This window comes from Liolophura sinensis, chromosome 1, assembly GCF_032854445.1.
Source record: "Liolophura sinensis isolate JHLJ2023 chromosome 1, CUHK_Ljap_v2, whole genome shotgun sequence".
NCBI classification, from domain to species: domain Eukaryota; kingdom Metazoa; phylum Mollusca; class Polyplacophora; order Chitonida; family Chitonidae; genus Liolophura; species Liolophura sinensis.
The window spans coordinates 79,768,900-79,784,010 of NC_088295.1; the positions used below are offsets into that span (position 1 = coordinate 79,768,900).

The following is a 15,111-nucleotide window of genomic DNA, read 5'->3' on the forward strand; positions in this document are numbered from 1 at the left end:
CCACCATCGTATTTTGATATAGATTTAGAGTTTCTCACGCCTCAAATGAAGAAATTGCCCGTTTGCCTTTATTTTCGCTTTAATTATCGAATCCATTGCATGCAGAGTTTTGTAAGGCGTCTTTCTCTGGAAACCGCATGTACTTTAACAATGGGATCGAATGTTCTAATTCAGTCAGTTCACACTGCCTTGGTTGCTTCAGGGGTACCCCACTTAACATGGGAGGACTATAAGGAATTTGGATTTATAAGTACTGAAACAGGAGGCTGTACTATTTTTTTAAAAATGGCATATTCCAGATTGCTCTAGATGGAAAATGTATATTGATGGTGGTAAACCTTAAAATACTCAAAATTCCTATATTTGGTGCCCTCTGCCCCAGGTACATTATAGAGAGCTGTAACAATTCGCTTCTAAGCTGCGTAAAAATACAGCATTTTCTGCTGTTAACCCGCAGTGCCCGTTTATATCAAATAAATAAATAACTAGTTCCAATCGTGTGTAGAATCTTCTTTTTTTTTTTTTTGCTTTTTTTTTTTTTGCTCACATTAGACAATTCCCTTTGGTAAAGGGCCTTTCTCTTGCAGAAAGATCTCTTCCAACAGCATTCACTGGCTCCTCACGTAAAGAAGTCTTATGGGGATCATTTACCGGGATCCACAGATGCATCTGAATTAGGCTCATCTAATGAAATCACCTATTCTAAATCTTTCCGGTTAACTGGTAATCTGTCTGCATTCACAGCCAAGTTGGTTGTTTTGTCTTTTACGGTTTGTAGCAGATTTATACCTCTTTTCAGGGCCCTCGTACTTTCTGACATTTTTACTTTGTTAACAGTTACAAAGTTTGTATGTCATAGTCCTCATTCCGATATGTATTTTATTATATTATATTATATGGCCTGGTGTGATGGTAGAAAGTGACGGTTATAGTGCCATCGCTTGGTGCCGTGTTTTCATCGCTTCCTAGATTTGCGCCGTAGTTTCGTATCTTCGCCCCATAGCTTTGTCCCCTCGTGTCATCGCTTCGTCCCACTGCCGGGATATACCAAGATGGAACACTAGTATGATAATTTCCATATCCGCCTTCAGGAGATAAGCTGGACACTTTAAGCTAAACGAGCGCATATATTTTCCTTATTATTTATGAAGTAAATTTGTCAACTTCAACCCCAAAATATATATATATATCCTTTAACTTTCTCAAGATATCATACCATGCCGCAACATGCAGCTTGCACTTTTCTCTACAACATATCAAAAAATCAACTCAGCATGACCACCATGCGTTTATGCTGTTGTTGCTATAGGAGTGAAGTGACAGCATTTTGCCTCCTTTTTAATGTTAGGATGGTCGGTAATAACACTGGGTAAGTCGTTTCAGTTCTATCCAAAGCAGACAAAATGTAGATATAAATTTTACCTAACTTGGTGCTAAATAGCTGTTGAGAAATTTATAGTGCATGTATCAACAAGTTATAATGTGTGGCAGTATTATCCAATTTGTACTCCTTTACTCTTCAGCTCAGAGGCAAATCTTGGACCCATGTAAATGCACTAACTGCGCATATGTAACCTTTAATACGCGTTCAACTATATCTATAGGCTACATCATGACGGTGTTGCCATATAGTGGGTCTGTTGCTATGCCAGCATATATAGTCCTGCCTCTATGGAACGCATGTCGGCAGTTGTTCAAAAGTGTATTAAAATTAAGTCAGGCTTAAATCTTAATACCAGTCTCAACCCAATGCAAAGTGAATTACACTTTTGTCTGTACTAAAGCTAATGCCGGGCTTAAGTATTAATACGTTTTTGAACATCTGGGCCCAGTTGCCTGCATGACCGAGTTGCTTAGCGCGCCAGCGCGGCGCAATCACTCAGGAGCCTCAAACCAATGCGGTCACTGTGAGTTCAAGTAGGTGAGGCATCGTACGTGGGAATCGAAAGTTCAGCAACCTGTGGATGGTTGTATGTTTCTCCCATGCTCGGCCCCATGTAATCCACCATAATGCTGAACACCGTCGTATAAAAAAAAAATTTTCATCAGTTCGGCGTAAAACACCGATCAAATAAATAAATCTTCGGAAAGGCCGCAACCATTCACGATGCCAATTCAAAGACTTAGGCATAACCCAACTAGGGATTGAACTTGCGACTTTTACTTAAGGCCCATCAAATGAAATCATTTCAAAATGGCTTCTGATAAAACTCGATGTAGTTTTTTTCTCTCTTCTTTACGCAGATTAAAAATGGTAAAAACTTAGTGGACCAAGCCATATATGTTTGCAAACATTTTATTTATGTCATTTATTAACATATATTATCTCTGTACAAAATCCAACAATATATAATAATACGGTTTTCCAGAAATATCTTGATATCACATAGGGATTAAGTAAGGTGGTTTGATATCGAACGAATACGACAACATATTTAAAGTAGTGCCTAGAGTCTACGGCACTGTTTATGGTAGACTCGTTGAGAAGACTAAGTTCTTAAGGTACCTTCCTATGTACCATGGCGGACACCCCGGGAAATTTGAAAAGTCTTTGGCTATGGTCTAAAATATCACAGCATCGCATTGTCTTTAGGACTTGGTCATGAGATTAGCTCTCCTCTTTACGAGTGACGTGATTGTACAGTCCCTGCTCCAAAAGATTCATAGCCAACTTTGTTTTTCGACCACTTGATTTTTTCGACTTGGCTCGCTTGTTCTGGAACCATATCTTTATCTGTGACTCGTGAAGTTTCAGCTCTCTGGACAAACTGCGCCGTTTATCTTCGGTGAGGTAAGGACACACCTTGAAAGCTTCTGTCAGAATCTCTATTTGCGCCTTGCTGAAAGATGTACGATGACGCGGCTCGGATGACTCCGTTCGTCTCTGCTGACGGCGTGATCTTGGACCTAGAAGTTACCGAAAAGAACGACGATTTTATACAAATGTCATATCCTGAAGGATAAAATACGTATTAGAGACACAAAATAGGTATACTTTTCTCGCAGTATATTTGTCTAACTCAGTAATAAAACTTACCAATGGAATATTCTAGAGAACCGGTATGGTGTTGGATATCAATAAGAAAATACCGTTACATAAAGAGTTCACTGAACCCATCACATATTTTTAGACCGTGAATATGTATGAATTAAATTTGAATTAGAAAACTAAATTTATTTATTACTTTTAAATGATCGTTACATAAAATACCTACAGCTTTAATTGAATCAGGTAAAGTAAAAATGCCTTTTCTTATTTATGCACACAGTTCTGGCGAACTTTTTGCCACGATGTCTTTTTAGATGAAGGCAAATTGACAAGAATACATGCCACTTACGGAGAATATCGAGGCTTGTATTTGATCAATCTTTAAAAAGTATTTGAGTAAATATGGCAAACAGTGTTCGGATGCAGATCTTTCGTATGATCACAGGGTACGAGAGTACTTATACCGTAGCACTTAAATTGTACATTAAGTCATCGATATATACATGGGGCACCTACCTGCGGAGGGTCTGTCTGAGTAACGCGTGCAGTAGATCCACGCTGGGAAAAGCTGCTCCCGGTTCTCAGGGGACGGGAGCACCCTGTTCACACCCTCTGACCCTCTGCCACCCAGCTGGGGGCCCTTACTGTCTATTATCCCTGAAAAGGACAATCTTCCACCTAGCTGGTCCTCTAGAGTTTCCAGCTTTACAATGGTGACGGCAGCATTCGGCGACGGCGGACACATGGGCTTAAGGTTAACATCAGTGCTACACCCTGCAGTTTTACTGTCATTAGAAGACTTTGAGCCAAATGAAGGTTTGAGTATTTCGTCGATGGAGAAATTAGTGAACTTCATGTTCAGGAGCTTTCTGACGTGCTCCCTCTCGTGTCGTCAGGAAGAGAATGGTGTCTCTAGGGCTAGGGGCAGAATGGTCTTTCGAGTTCTTGGTTGACTGACTTATCATGAGAAGTGACCTCTGACCTCCCAAAAATCACGAGGGTAATTGAGTGCTTTGAAAATGTGGTCAACCACAACGTGCCCCTGGCCACATGGGAGGGACTTTAACGGCGATAAGCTCTCTGCACTTTGGGCGATGCTAATTTAACTATCAAATTACACCCCATTCCACCCTATGAGTGGACATCTAGTCCAAGACTGCAACGCTTCTTTAAATTACAAAAAAAAATCTTCGTTTATCTCCTTTTGATTTAAAACAAGAAAACCTGTGAGTAATATATACCTACTACGGTACTATAATAAACGAGGTAATTGTTCCAAAACAGGTCACTCTCTACCTCATCCATATTTCATAAGAAAACAACATATAAAATATGCATTTACAATTTAAAAATATATATATCTACTCTTCATTAAGCATGAATCTTTTACCATTTATCCATCATGGAAAGGTCTTAATCTCAAGATTAAAACTATTCCTTATGCTAAGCTTGGAATTTAACATGATGGAAGGCAAAGAAAACGTGATTATCGTTTTTTTTTAACTCCGTGAGCACAAGTAAACTTGACTCTAATGACTTGTAGTATTTTAGAGAGAGTCAGTCTTGAATAATCAGTCCAAGATTTATAAGTTTTCAACAATGAAATAGATTAAATAAACCTTTTGATGTAACGTTTATACTGAATTATACTCTATACTCATTTTGTTAATATATATATATATATATATATATATATATATATATATATATATAGAAAATAAGGCTACATATATATATATATATATATATATATATATATATATATATATATATATATATATATATATATATATATATATATATATATATATATATATATTTCAGTGTGTGATTCCTTGAGCAATCTATTGCTTTAGATTGATTTTCCTAAACTCGTTACCAACAATGGAACAGATATAGCGAGTAGCTTCACTGTTACAGAGCCCATTCTATAGCCTGTAACATTCAAGCATATATTAGACAAAATATGTTTTAGTTTCAGTTAGGTCTAATTGAAGAAATGGTTTTTGAAGTCTGTCCACTTAAAATAAAACCGCTACTTTGATGCAGTCATTTCTGGTGTTATATTTACCCCGACTTCGCCATGTTTTATTGAATTTCCAAAACTGAAATAAAGAGAGAATTTCAGTTATACTGACGTATCCCTGACTATGATGGAAAGTAGCCTTATTTCTCGAGTCTAAGCCTATTAACCGCACATATCGAAATATTCCAACCACATTTGCTTAAGCCATAAAAAAGGGTTTCTTGTTGTGTGGTTTCGTCCTGATTGCCTTTATTGCTCCGGATAGCCGTCATCCTAATCAAAGTACCTTTTGTTAGTTCACACCGGAGCAGTACCACCCGTGTGGTCAATCAAGCTATTACCAGCTCTTATCATTTTATTAATCACCAACAAATTAAGTAGATCAGGTAGTGTGAGTGGAGGTGTCAGCGGCCGTGTAAGTGGAGGTTTGTTTGTTGTTGTGGCACCGATATCAGCTCCGTGTCGCTGGGTACAGCCTCAGTCGAGCAGAACGCTTCGTCTTATCTCTACTGCTCAGATTTTCCCCATCAGACACATGTCAGCGGGATCTATGTGTTTAGCTCCGGGCACTGGCTCTCTTCTGATAAACGCGTTTAGTTAACTGTCTTCGGCTAATCCATACATTTAAATTGACTGTAAGCCCTCATGATTTACTGCCTCATTTAACGCTCATGATGAATTACTCTGGTTGAATCCCCTAGTTAGTTGCGTCTAACTAAAGTAAACAGCGTCCCACAAACAGAACAGGTTACCAAAGTAAACCATGAATCAGTGCATGTTGTCTTACGTTTATTGGTTAAACCAATGCTGTATTTGTTACCCCGGTTAGAAAAAACCCGAGAGCCGGTGCCGGTATTTACAACGTGAATCACAGGTATCGAGAATGACAAAACTGTTAGGTTCCAATTAAAAGATGCTGTTTACACAAAGGAAGAGAAGGTTTTCTTTTCCTAGCGAACATATACCATTACCCGAATTTCAGAACATTTGCTGTTTAGATATCAAGAACAAAATACCTATCACCTGTAAGTATGTGAAAGCCGGTACCTCTATTTTTAACGTGAATCAAAAGTAACGAGGATGAGAAAACTCTTAGCTTCAAGCTGTTTAAAAAAGATGCTGTTTAAACGCAAAAGAACTAAATATTTAGTTTGCTTAAAGCTAAGATGCACCATGCATTGCCCGAATTTCCGAAGATTTACTGTACAGATATTAATACCAAATGATCATTGACTTATAAGGGTTCTGTTTGGATATAAAAAAAAAGAAATTTGAATGACCTGAAAATGTGCAGTTCAGATAAAAAAGCAAACAGTATTTTTTTAATGTTTTTTTCATTTTTATTTTTATGGTTTGCAGTTAATGATAAGACTTGTAAGAAACAAACATCATTAACTTGCGGATGTCATGATCAGATACACATATATAAAAAGGAACTATCAAAATTTACATGTGAAGTTGAGAACAAAACATTAGTGAAACGTAGAAAGTAGGCCATAAATGTCGACAACTTCCTCTGACGAAAGCAAGTAATGTGATGAGTATTACTTTAATTTCAACAACTTAAATTTAATAACAGTAAATGTTATTAATTTTTGCCTTTGACAGAAGGCTGTGTTTATAAAAACAAATAATCAAAGAAACTGACGAAATTGTATTTGACAAATACAAAATTCCGCAAATATTAAAGCTATGTTCTCAGATTGTGTCCCAGCTCATGCTGGCTTCCTTTTCGGCCGAAGTCTGCCAGCAATATGCGGATGGTCGTAGGTTTCCCCGGGCTCTACCCCCTTTTCCTACCCACCATAATGCTGGTCGCTTTCGTGTAAGTGATATAGTCTTGTGTATTGCGTAAAACACCAATCAAATAAATAAATAAATAAATCAGATCGTGTTATTAATTATTTTATATTTTTTGATCGCTTTACTTTTGGACATCTACATGTCTATGTCAGCCATCAGCTGTGTTCTTTCTTTAAATCTCACTGAAGACTAAGGCGATTTTCTCCTACTTTATATGGAAATTATTACAGCAATATGCCACAAATAACCCAAGCGTCAATGAACAAATTTTAACCATTAGTTATTGAAAACCTTGACGGGAATCCAACAATTAAACTGAATTTTTCACACTGGCCAATCAACAATTAAGCTATATTGGCTTACAGTACCAAAAAATACTTTACTTCAAATAAAAGTGAAACGTGAACTCGATGGTAAATTTTTAAAGTGCTAACTTATAACGGTTTACAAAACAGTTAGAATAAACGCGTAACTGAGGTAAAATGAAGAGGCCGAATTTCACCTGTTATCTGTGACCATTTTCCAACCAAATCACATTGTCGTCTCTGCATTAATTTATTGTACTGTAATTTGACTGGCTGATTCTTTTGTGTTCCTTGTCAAACATGGTGGGATGGCAAATGCGGTCATTTAAGCATTTTGGTCGTCATTAGTTTCCTTTTTTGTTGTACTCATAACATTGCGTAAAGCCATTTTACGCTCTGCGCCCACAAGAGTTGACCAGCGGGAGTTCTGTGTTACCCTTAACAGCGACGCAGAATCGCAAATCTGTCTAGGACTTAAGTCAGACTTACCCTCAAAAAAACCTGAATGCGCTAAAACTCTGGAACATTTATCTTAATACCATTGGACTTCCACAAAATTGTATTTAGCCTAGAATTTCAAATCTACATTCAGGAATAATACCATTCTCGGTAAGATTAACTTTGGGTTGAGTACAAGACAGCTTCCAGTGGTCACACAGGTGCTGAATTTACCAGGTCTTACATATTTTGTCTGTGAATATTTTAAACATATTTATTTACTTAGTTATTTGATCGTTGGTTAACTCAATACACACAAAAACTTTCACACAAAGGCTATACGAGTACAGCCAGTTTCAAATGTGTGGAAAATCTGGAGTAAACCACAGATGTTTGGCGAGTTACTCTGGAATACGTTCGACAAAACCTCATACTGGTGGAAAGCAAGGGATCTCCACTTAAATTCATTTAGGGCTTCCTCAACCGACTCTTGTCACCAATGCCCCAAGAACAATAGAAGTAGATGAATTTCGAAAGTTTTCTGTTTGAAAATGGGATTGAACCCATGTGTCCAGTGACCTAGAGGCGAGCATGAAATATTTTATTTGACTGAGTATATTTTATACATAGCCACAAATATTATCAGTACATGTATTATTATTCTACGGTATACTGGTAATATATTGGCGGTGCGTATAACAGAGATACTTGGTACACGGTCGTCTTAGCGTGTGCCACACGTCCAACAATTATAAACAACGTGTCGACGTATGCGGAAAATCCGATACAGCACATACGCTTCCAGTTAGGATAACTGTAAAATGTACAAACCGTTTCCAAATGGACATCTCATTAAAATTAAGAATGGGTACAAATACCCTTATGGTGACAACTAGCTTGTGACCTTATCACATCTGTCAGATCACCCTTACCATTGCTATCGCTGTACTGTCACTGGCCCCGTTAACTCGTTTGATAACATTATTTGAAAAATGACTGGAGCTATTCGCTTGTATTCGATTACCACAAGCCCATACGCCTCGGAAACATTGGTATTATCTAACAGAAGCGGGAATGTCTTATCAAGTCCCGATGCTAATCGCCGTGAAACGATGCATGTTAACCACGGAAACCCATCGGCTAATCTACAGCCTTATCATCTGACCCAGGTCTTCAGTAAGTTTGACCACATGCTTGTACATTTCTTTGATATACGATATGGACACCGGGCACAGTAACGAGTTATGTGAGGTGTTCGCGATAGTGGGGCGGGTATCGCATATACTGCTTCGTTCTACAGTAGCAGGTTATGGGAATGCTTGCCGCCGTCGTATAAGTGAAATATTCTTGGGTAGTGCGTAAAACACCAGTTAAATAAATAAAAATAATAACTAACTCCATCCTAGTAGATTTGATTTGTTATCTTCCAAGATAAATAAACGATAAATTCTGCACAATTAAGCTCGACATATATGGTCATAATATATCCTGGAAAAATGTCTACTCATTAAATTGGACATACTGGAAAGATATTTCTTCCACTGTTTGAACTGTTGATACAGTAGACCTACAATATCATTTACATGGAACTCCAGCGACCATGTTTAAATAGCATAGCTGCAGATGCACGGCCGGGGTATTCCTGGTTCAGCTCGTAGCATCTGGAGGAGCTGTACTGGCGATTTTGACCCCTATTAAATGTTTACAAAACGCGGACGCCAGAGATAGCACCCCGGCTTGAATACGGCGTTTCAATAAGTTTACTGTATTTTATAAAAGAAAACAGAAAAAAAATCCTCTGTATGAGATTCTTCTTTTAAAGTCTTCAATTTTAATAAATTCAGAGAAAAAAATTATATCATAAGAATTAATTAATTTTGAGCGTTGTCCGTTGAGATGCCGTGTTCTCACGTCGGTAAACCTTTGGCATCCCTAATGAATTTTACACTGACTCTGATATTTTGTTATTTAGAAACTGCTGACTGGACGCAGTAAAAATGTAATTGGGGAGACGAATGCGGTTTTGGCCTAGAGAGTATGCTACTGTCTGACATTATTTGTGATACAGTCGTTGAATATTAGACGGCTTATAAATCAACTGATTTTACGTTCCTGGTGATCCGATGACCGCTTCGACTCACACCAGCCATTTGTGCAGTGTTGTCATTTTGTTATATATGTTAATCGGTGAAATCTCATTAAAATAATAAAGTATGATACTTTTTAGAAAGCTTAACTAGCTTGCTTTCGATTGAAATATGTTTTAGCCAGATGCCCTCTTGTCCTTTAAGATTTACAGGTATAGTTCCTTTTTTATCACCAAACAGGAGAGTTATGCCAATAGTCCAAGCTTTCCATCCCATGAAGCATACAAAGCAGGCTGAGCGAATTACGCTGAGGCAATTGTTTACATATTCCTACACAGCTTTTCGCTTTACCTTTTTGGCTTAGCAATGAGCATAGGATGACATAACAATGTGCTGATCGCTCCCTTGTGATTTTAATATAAAATGCATATGTCAAGTTAAATACCGGACGGTTTTAAGTCAGGGGGATGGAGAGACTATGCATTTCTTTTTTATTTAATTATTTTTTCTTTGTCCGCCTAAAATTTGCCTCTTGGATACAACTTACAAGAAGTGTTTGGATTTCCACACTAAATATTTTCTAAAACATTTTTCAAACACGTTTAGCGGTTAATCAAATTTTTATGAACCTATGTCAGTATTTACCTTTTTCTGTTTTAATACATTCAAACCCCACATGAATCACGTATATAGCTATGTGAGACACGCACCCATTTCAAATTAAAAAAATAAAAAACTGCGGTGTAATTGTAACTTATACATAATAACATAAACATGTTAAAACATGCTGTCATCAATGAAGTTTTAAGATGTTCACCCACGAATTTCGAAGTCAGATTAAAGATTACAATGATGATCGTCTTACCGGACTACAAATTGGTTTGATTAAACAAGCCATCGTTTTATGAACTGTTAAAATTGTGGTGCGCTGTTGGTGATGAGAGAATTTTGTGTATAATTGGTTGGAGAGCCCACTAGCTGATTTAGACCTTCAGTCAACTGATGATATGTACAGATAATATATATGTGACCCACCGGCATAGACATCTCATGACTAATTAGTTCGGTACAATTTAGCATATACATGAACAAGTGCACTTTTTTCTGTTTATTTTTCTGCCATCTCCAACGTGCTGGCGGGTATACTCGCTATACCTGTCTTAGTCATGTTTTATACAGTTATATTTCCAACACTAAGAAACATATATCATGGCTTTATAATATCCGTTTCCCCATGTTTCTCTATGACTCACTTCGTGTTTGTTAATAGTTTGTTACATGTAGAACACATATACAATTCCATGTAGAACTCCAACAGAGACATACAGTTGTCCACTTGCATCAGTGTCTTTAACTTTTACTTAATCTCCATCTTACACTTTCACAAGAATCAATAAAAGATATTTAAATAATGAAAAATTTTCAGATTTGTCCAGAATTTATTAAAATGTGTGAAATACCATGATCGCTATCGTTTACCTTCCACTGCCATTCCCTGCATGGTATAACCCTTCACACAACAAAATAAAAAATATGGCCAAGTGATATCGTCATCACATTGTAATCACTTTTGTATCAGTGTTCTCTTTTGGCCTTTTTTTCACTCCTCCCTTACTGCCTAAAAAAACTTTCCATCTTTTCTTAATATTTTCGTTTCGCCCATACCTTGCTTCGTTCTTAATGGCAAGCATCTGAGAGGAAAATTGTCTGAGACAACGAAATTCCTTACGTTTCCCAAGGAAAGATAAACAATCGCGTGCAAGCACTTCAGTTCTCCAGATTTGCAACTATTAACATAAATATTTACAATGTCGCAACATCTTTTCTTCTGACCCTTTTGGGGGGTCCATTTTCTGCTTTCATGGCTCCGCAGGCCTTATTGCTTACCTCCCTTGTTTACCATTTGTCTAAACATGTTTGCTGTGTCTTCAAATGCAGCAATTAACCTAGGTTAATTTGTGTGTGATATACTTTTTCAATGACTTCTTCAATTTTCGGTCACGTCTGCTTAAACACGAGACACATAATATCGATCCCCCTGGTAGAAACATGGAGACATCCGTTTTTTCTTATCCATTTCCCCCTAAAACCACAGCTAATCATCGCAAACGTATTGTCTGACAGGAACAAAAACTGGTCGCTAAGTGTAAAGATATTAATATCTGTGTCTCATGTTTGCCTCGCGTGGTCAGTCGCTTCTGTCACGATTCGTCTCGAGGCAAGTGTCAATCATTATCTACCTTTATTTAGTTGAGATCGCCTAAAGGGAACAGCCTAATCATACCTGTTTAAGGACGAGCTGCACTTTCATTATTAGAAACTAATTGTTATCATTTAATTATATGAGACGTTTTAATAATGCTGACAGGTGAGTATCAAGATTAATGCGTAAATGAAGTTAACAATCTAGGATGGCTGACGACTAACATTTGCTCCCTCAACTAATTAAATTTTACCAAAAAAGTGAATTAATATTTATTAAATCTAATCTCATTATACGCTAAAAATCGGTCTCAAGATTTCACAGATAAAAATCTTAAAACAATCAACTAGTTTAAATTCAGTTCAAAGAAGGTAAGGAGATTGCCCATAATGAGCGTCGTCACCGTGCAACGGTTATTGTGCTGAGCTGCTCTCACGTTACGTTGGTTGCGTTTTCAAAACAATCTAGACAGTTATACAAGGTTTATCAACAGAATGGCAGGTTTTACAGTCAAGGGTGATCAAAAAGATTAAATACTTTACTATTCCAAAGGCTAACGATGCGACATACTTACTGAAAATTAATTAACTTCAGGCACCTGTGTTTGAAAAATGTATTAAATTTTAAATCAGGATTAAATCATAATACCTGTCTCATAAACACAACGCAGACGGCTTTTTGGACAGATTTAATCATGCACATTTAAATGTGAAATGCTATTCTGATATTAGGTCAGCTCAACAAATTGGTTGTAAACATGCCCATCTGATAAATATGGTGTGTCTAAAGTAGACGCTTTTATCTTCATTTAAAAATCCTGAAATACCCTAGAAAAATTTTACCTAATATACACAATACATGAGGTGTTACTCCGAAAAACGTGTACTTTGTTGTGACTTAATATTTCTACACTTTATTTTGCCATCATCAGGAGAATGATCATCAGTCTGTGGGAGCCGGTTAAGACCATCATCGCTTCGCAGGATCATGTCATAGCTTCGCTCCCTCGTTCTACAGCTTCGTTCCCGCGTTCTATGGCTTCGTTCTCTCGTTCTATAGCTTTGTACCATCGGCCTTTAGCCCTGTACGCACCTGGCCAAATATTGTGCCGAACCGTATGTTTTGAAGATTCGCATTACCTCGTGCAGCAAGAGGTAATTTGGCGAAAATTTCACGACAGTCACGAACAAAAATGATAGCTATCTCCCGCATTTCGTTGATGACAGACTTACAAATAATTAAGAATGCGTTGCGACATTAAGCGAATTTACACAAATCAGCACGAACTTTTGATGAATGTACCCAAAGTCGTCTATCATGTGATCGTGGAATGGTGGGAAAGCTTTGTATACCTTCGTAATAATTCGTTGTTGATGTAATAAGCCCCATCGTCAACGTTCGGGAAGATTCGTAAATGATTCGTAATTGTTTCGTGATAAAGGGTGAATAAGCTACAAGAAAATCTGTGCCATTCTTCGTAAGTCTGTCTAAAATTCGTATTTATTCCCAAGTATTTCGTACCTGTGCAGCCTAATCGGTTAATATTCAGAACCGTTACGACCCAGCGATGCTTCGGGAATGGCTGCGTCACCTTTACGATTGCAACTAACAGCTTCGCGATAATGTACGAAGCTTTCGAGAATGCTTACGAATCATTATGATCTTACGTCCAGTTGCTAAATTTTTCAACTTTTTGAAATTTTCGCCGAAATGAAAAATAGAACACGAATTCATTACGAACGCCCACGAATTCAAAACGAAAAACCACGAATGCAAACAAAATTACATAACGACATTTCCTGACGGTCCGGCAAAAATTCATTATGCTAGTTATTTTCAGTCTTACTTAAGACTGCTGTGTTATCTCGGTTCCGAAACCATTGCATTGTGGTACTGCAAGGGTGGGTTACCGTGCCAAGTAGCACTATAAGAATGTTGATATTCAGACCACAGTGTATATACCATATCGTATACAAACCAAGTTCATATAACCTAATAAGGTCACAATATTTTTGATAACATACACAAGTGTAAAGTTAAAATCGACTTAATTGAGACATCCATGCTATAGACTGTATTTTAGCATTTTAGCCCAAATGAGATTGTACTCCAGTATATCTGCACACATACACTAAAGATTTGAAAATTTCTGATATGACTGCAAAGGGCATTTGACTAGCTAATAAAATTGGTCGACATCCAAATAAATAAAAAATATACAATTAAAAATAAATTCGTCTCGTGAGCATACCGCTTTCTTTTCATTTAAAAAAGACAATAGACTCAATGTATATTTTGGATTAATAAAATATCCGACATAAAGGCTTATCTTTTACTTTGTGATGTTACATAACCGAGAAATCGCAGTTCAAACTATGCAAAATCGCGCACATTTAGAAGGTCGAAAGCGTCGCCATGTTATGATTTTAATCAATCAGATGCGAGTTATCTCTAAAACCCGAGAAGGCATCTGTTTCCGATAAAGTCACGCGGAAACTTCTTTGTATTTTAACCATATATGTAAGTGTTGGATATGTGCGACGCAACATCGTGTATCCGGTTTCTTTAACATGGCGTATCCCATGGCCTGGTAAGAATTCCAAATTAAATGGTGATTTGTAGAGTTACCAGGCAAGTTGGAAGAAAAAGACTGTTTTCACCTCTCTTCCGAAATATTACTAAGTTTATATTGTTTGTTGAGTTTTATTTTAATGTAGTCTTAAACTCAAATGTGACGCCGCCGTCGTATAAGTGAAATATTCTTGAATGCGGCGTAAAACACCAATTAATGAATCAAATGTCACGAGCTATACATTTAACAAACATAAAACTTCCATGAAAAACATGTTCATTTCTTTGAATCTATGTAGGTGTAACATAATGAATCATGCTTTGTAATCAGTTTTTACTATTTTAAATTTTCCACCAAGACAAATGTCATTACCGGAAAGGAAAAACCGATACCGTTTTGGTCTCGTGAGGATTCTTGGGCGGCAATCGATCGAAACGATGGAATGATACTTTGAAGTGATGGAACGATACTGCGAAGCGATGACCGATACTGCTAAGCGATGAAAATGACGCTTCGTAGAATTGTTCAATCGCTTCGCACCATCGTCCACCGCAGTATCGTTCCATCGTTTCTTTCCATCTTTGTTCAATAGAACTATACTAAGATGGTACGATAATGGCCTTAACGAGCGTCCATATCCACTGTAATAATTAAAATATTTCGACAAACGATTAGGACAGGTAAAGGA

At 37.2% G+C, this 15,111-nt stretch overlaps 1 protein-coding gene across 1 annotated transcript; it reads right to left on the bottom strand.

Moving 5' to 3' along the window:
• Positions 1–2,608: 2,608 nt before the first annotated feature.
• LOC135464515 (homeobox protein engrailed-1-B-like) lies at positions 2,609–3,845 on the bottom strand. Its single transcript, XM_064741943.1, has 2 exons — positions 3,506–3,845; positions 2,609–2,907 (listed from the first exon to the last, which is right to left on the bottom strand). Exons 1-2 carry the CDS (start codon positions 3,843–3,845, stop codon positions 2,609–2,611), a joined length of 639 nt encoding a protein of 212 aa, XP_064598013.1.
• Positions 3,846–15,111: the final 11,266 nt, after the last annotated feature.

Excerpts from the sequence above, each read along its gene's own strand:
- LOC135464515 (XM_064741943.1), bottom strand. The coding sequence starts at position 3,845 with ATGAAGTTCACTAATTTCTCCATCGACGAAATACTCAAACCTTCATTT. Across the intron at positions 2,908-3,505 it reads CTCAGACAGACCCTCCGCAG|GTCCAAGATCACGCCGTCAG; the intron begins GTAGGTGCCCCA and ends GGTAACTTCTAG.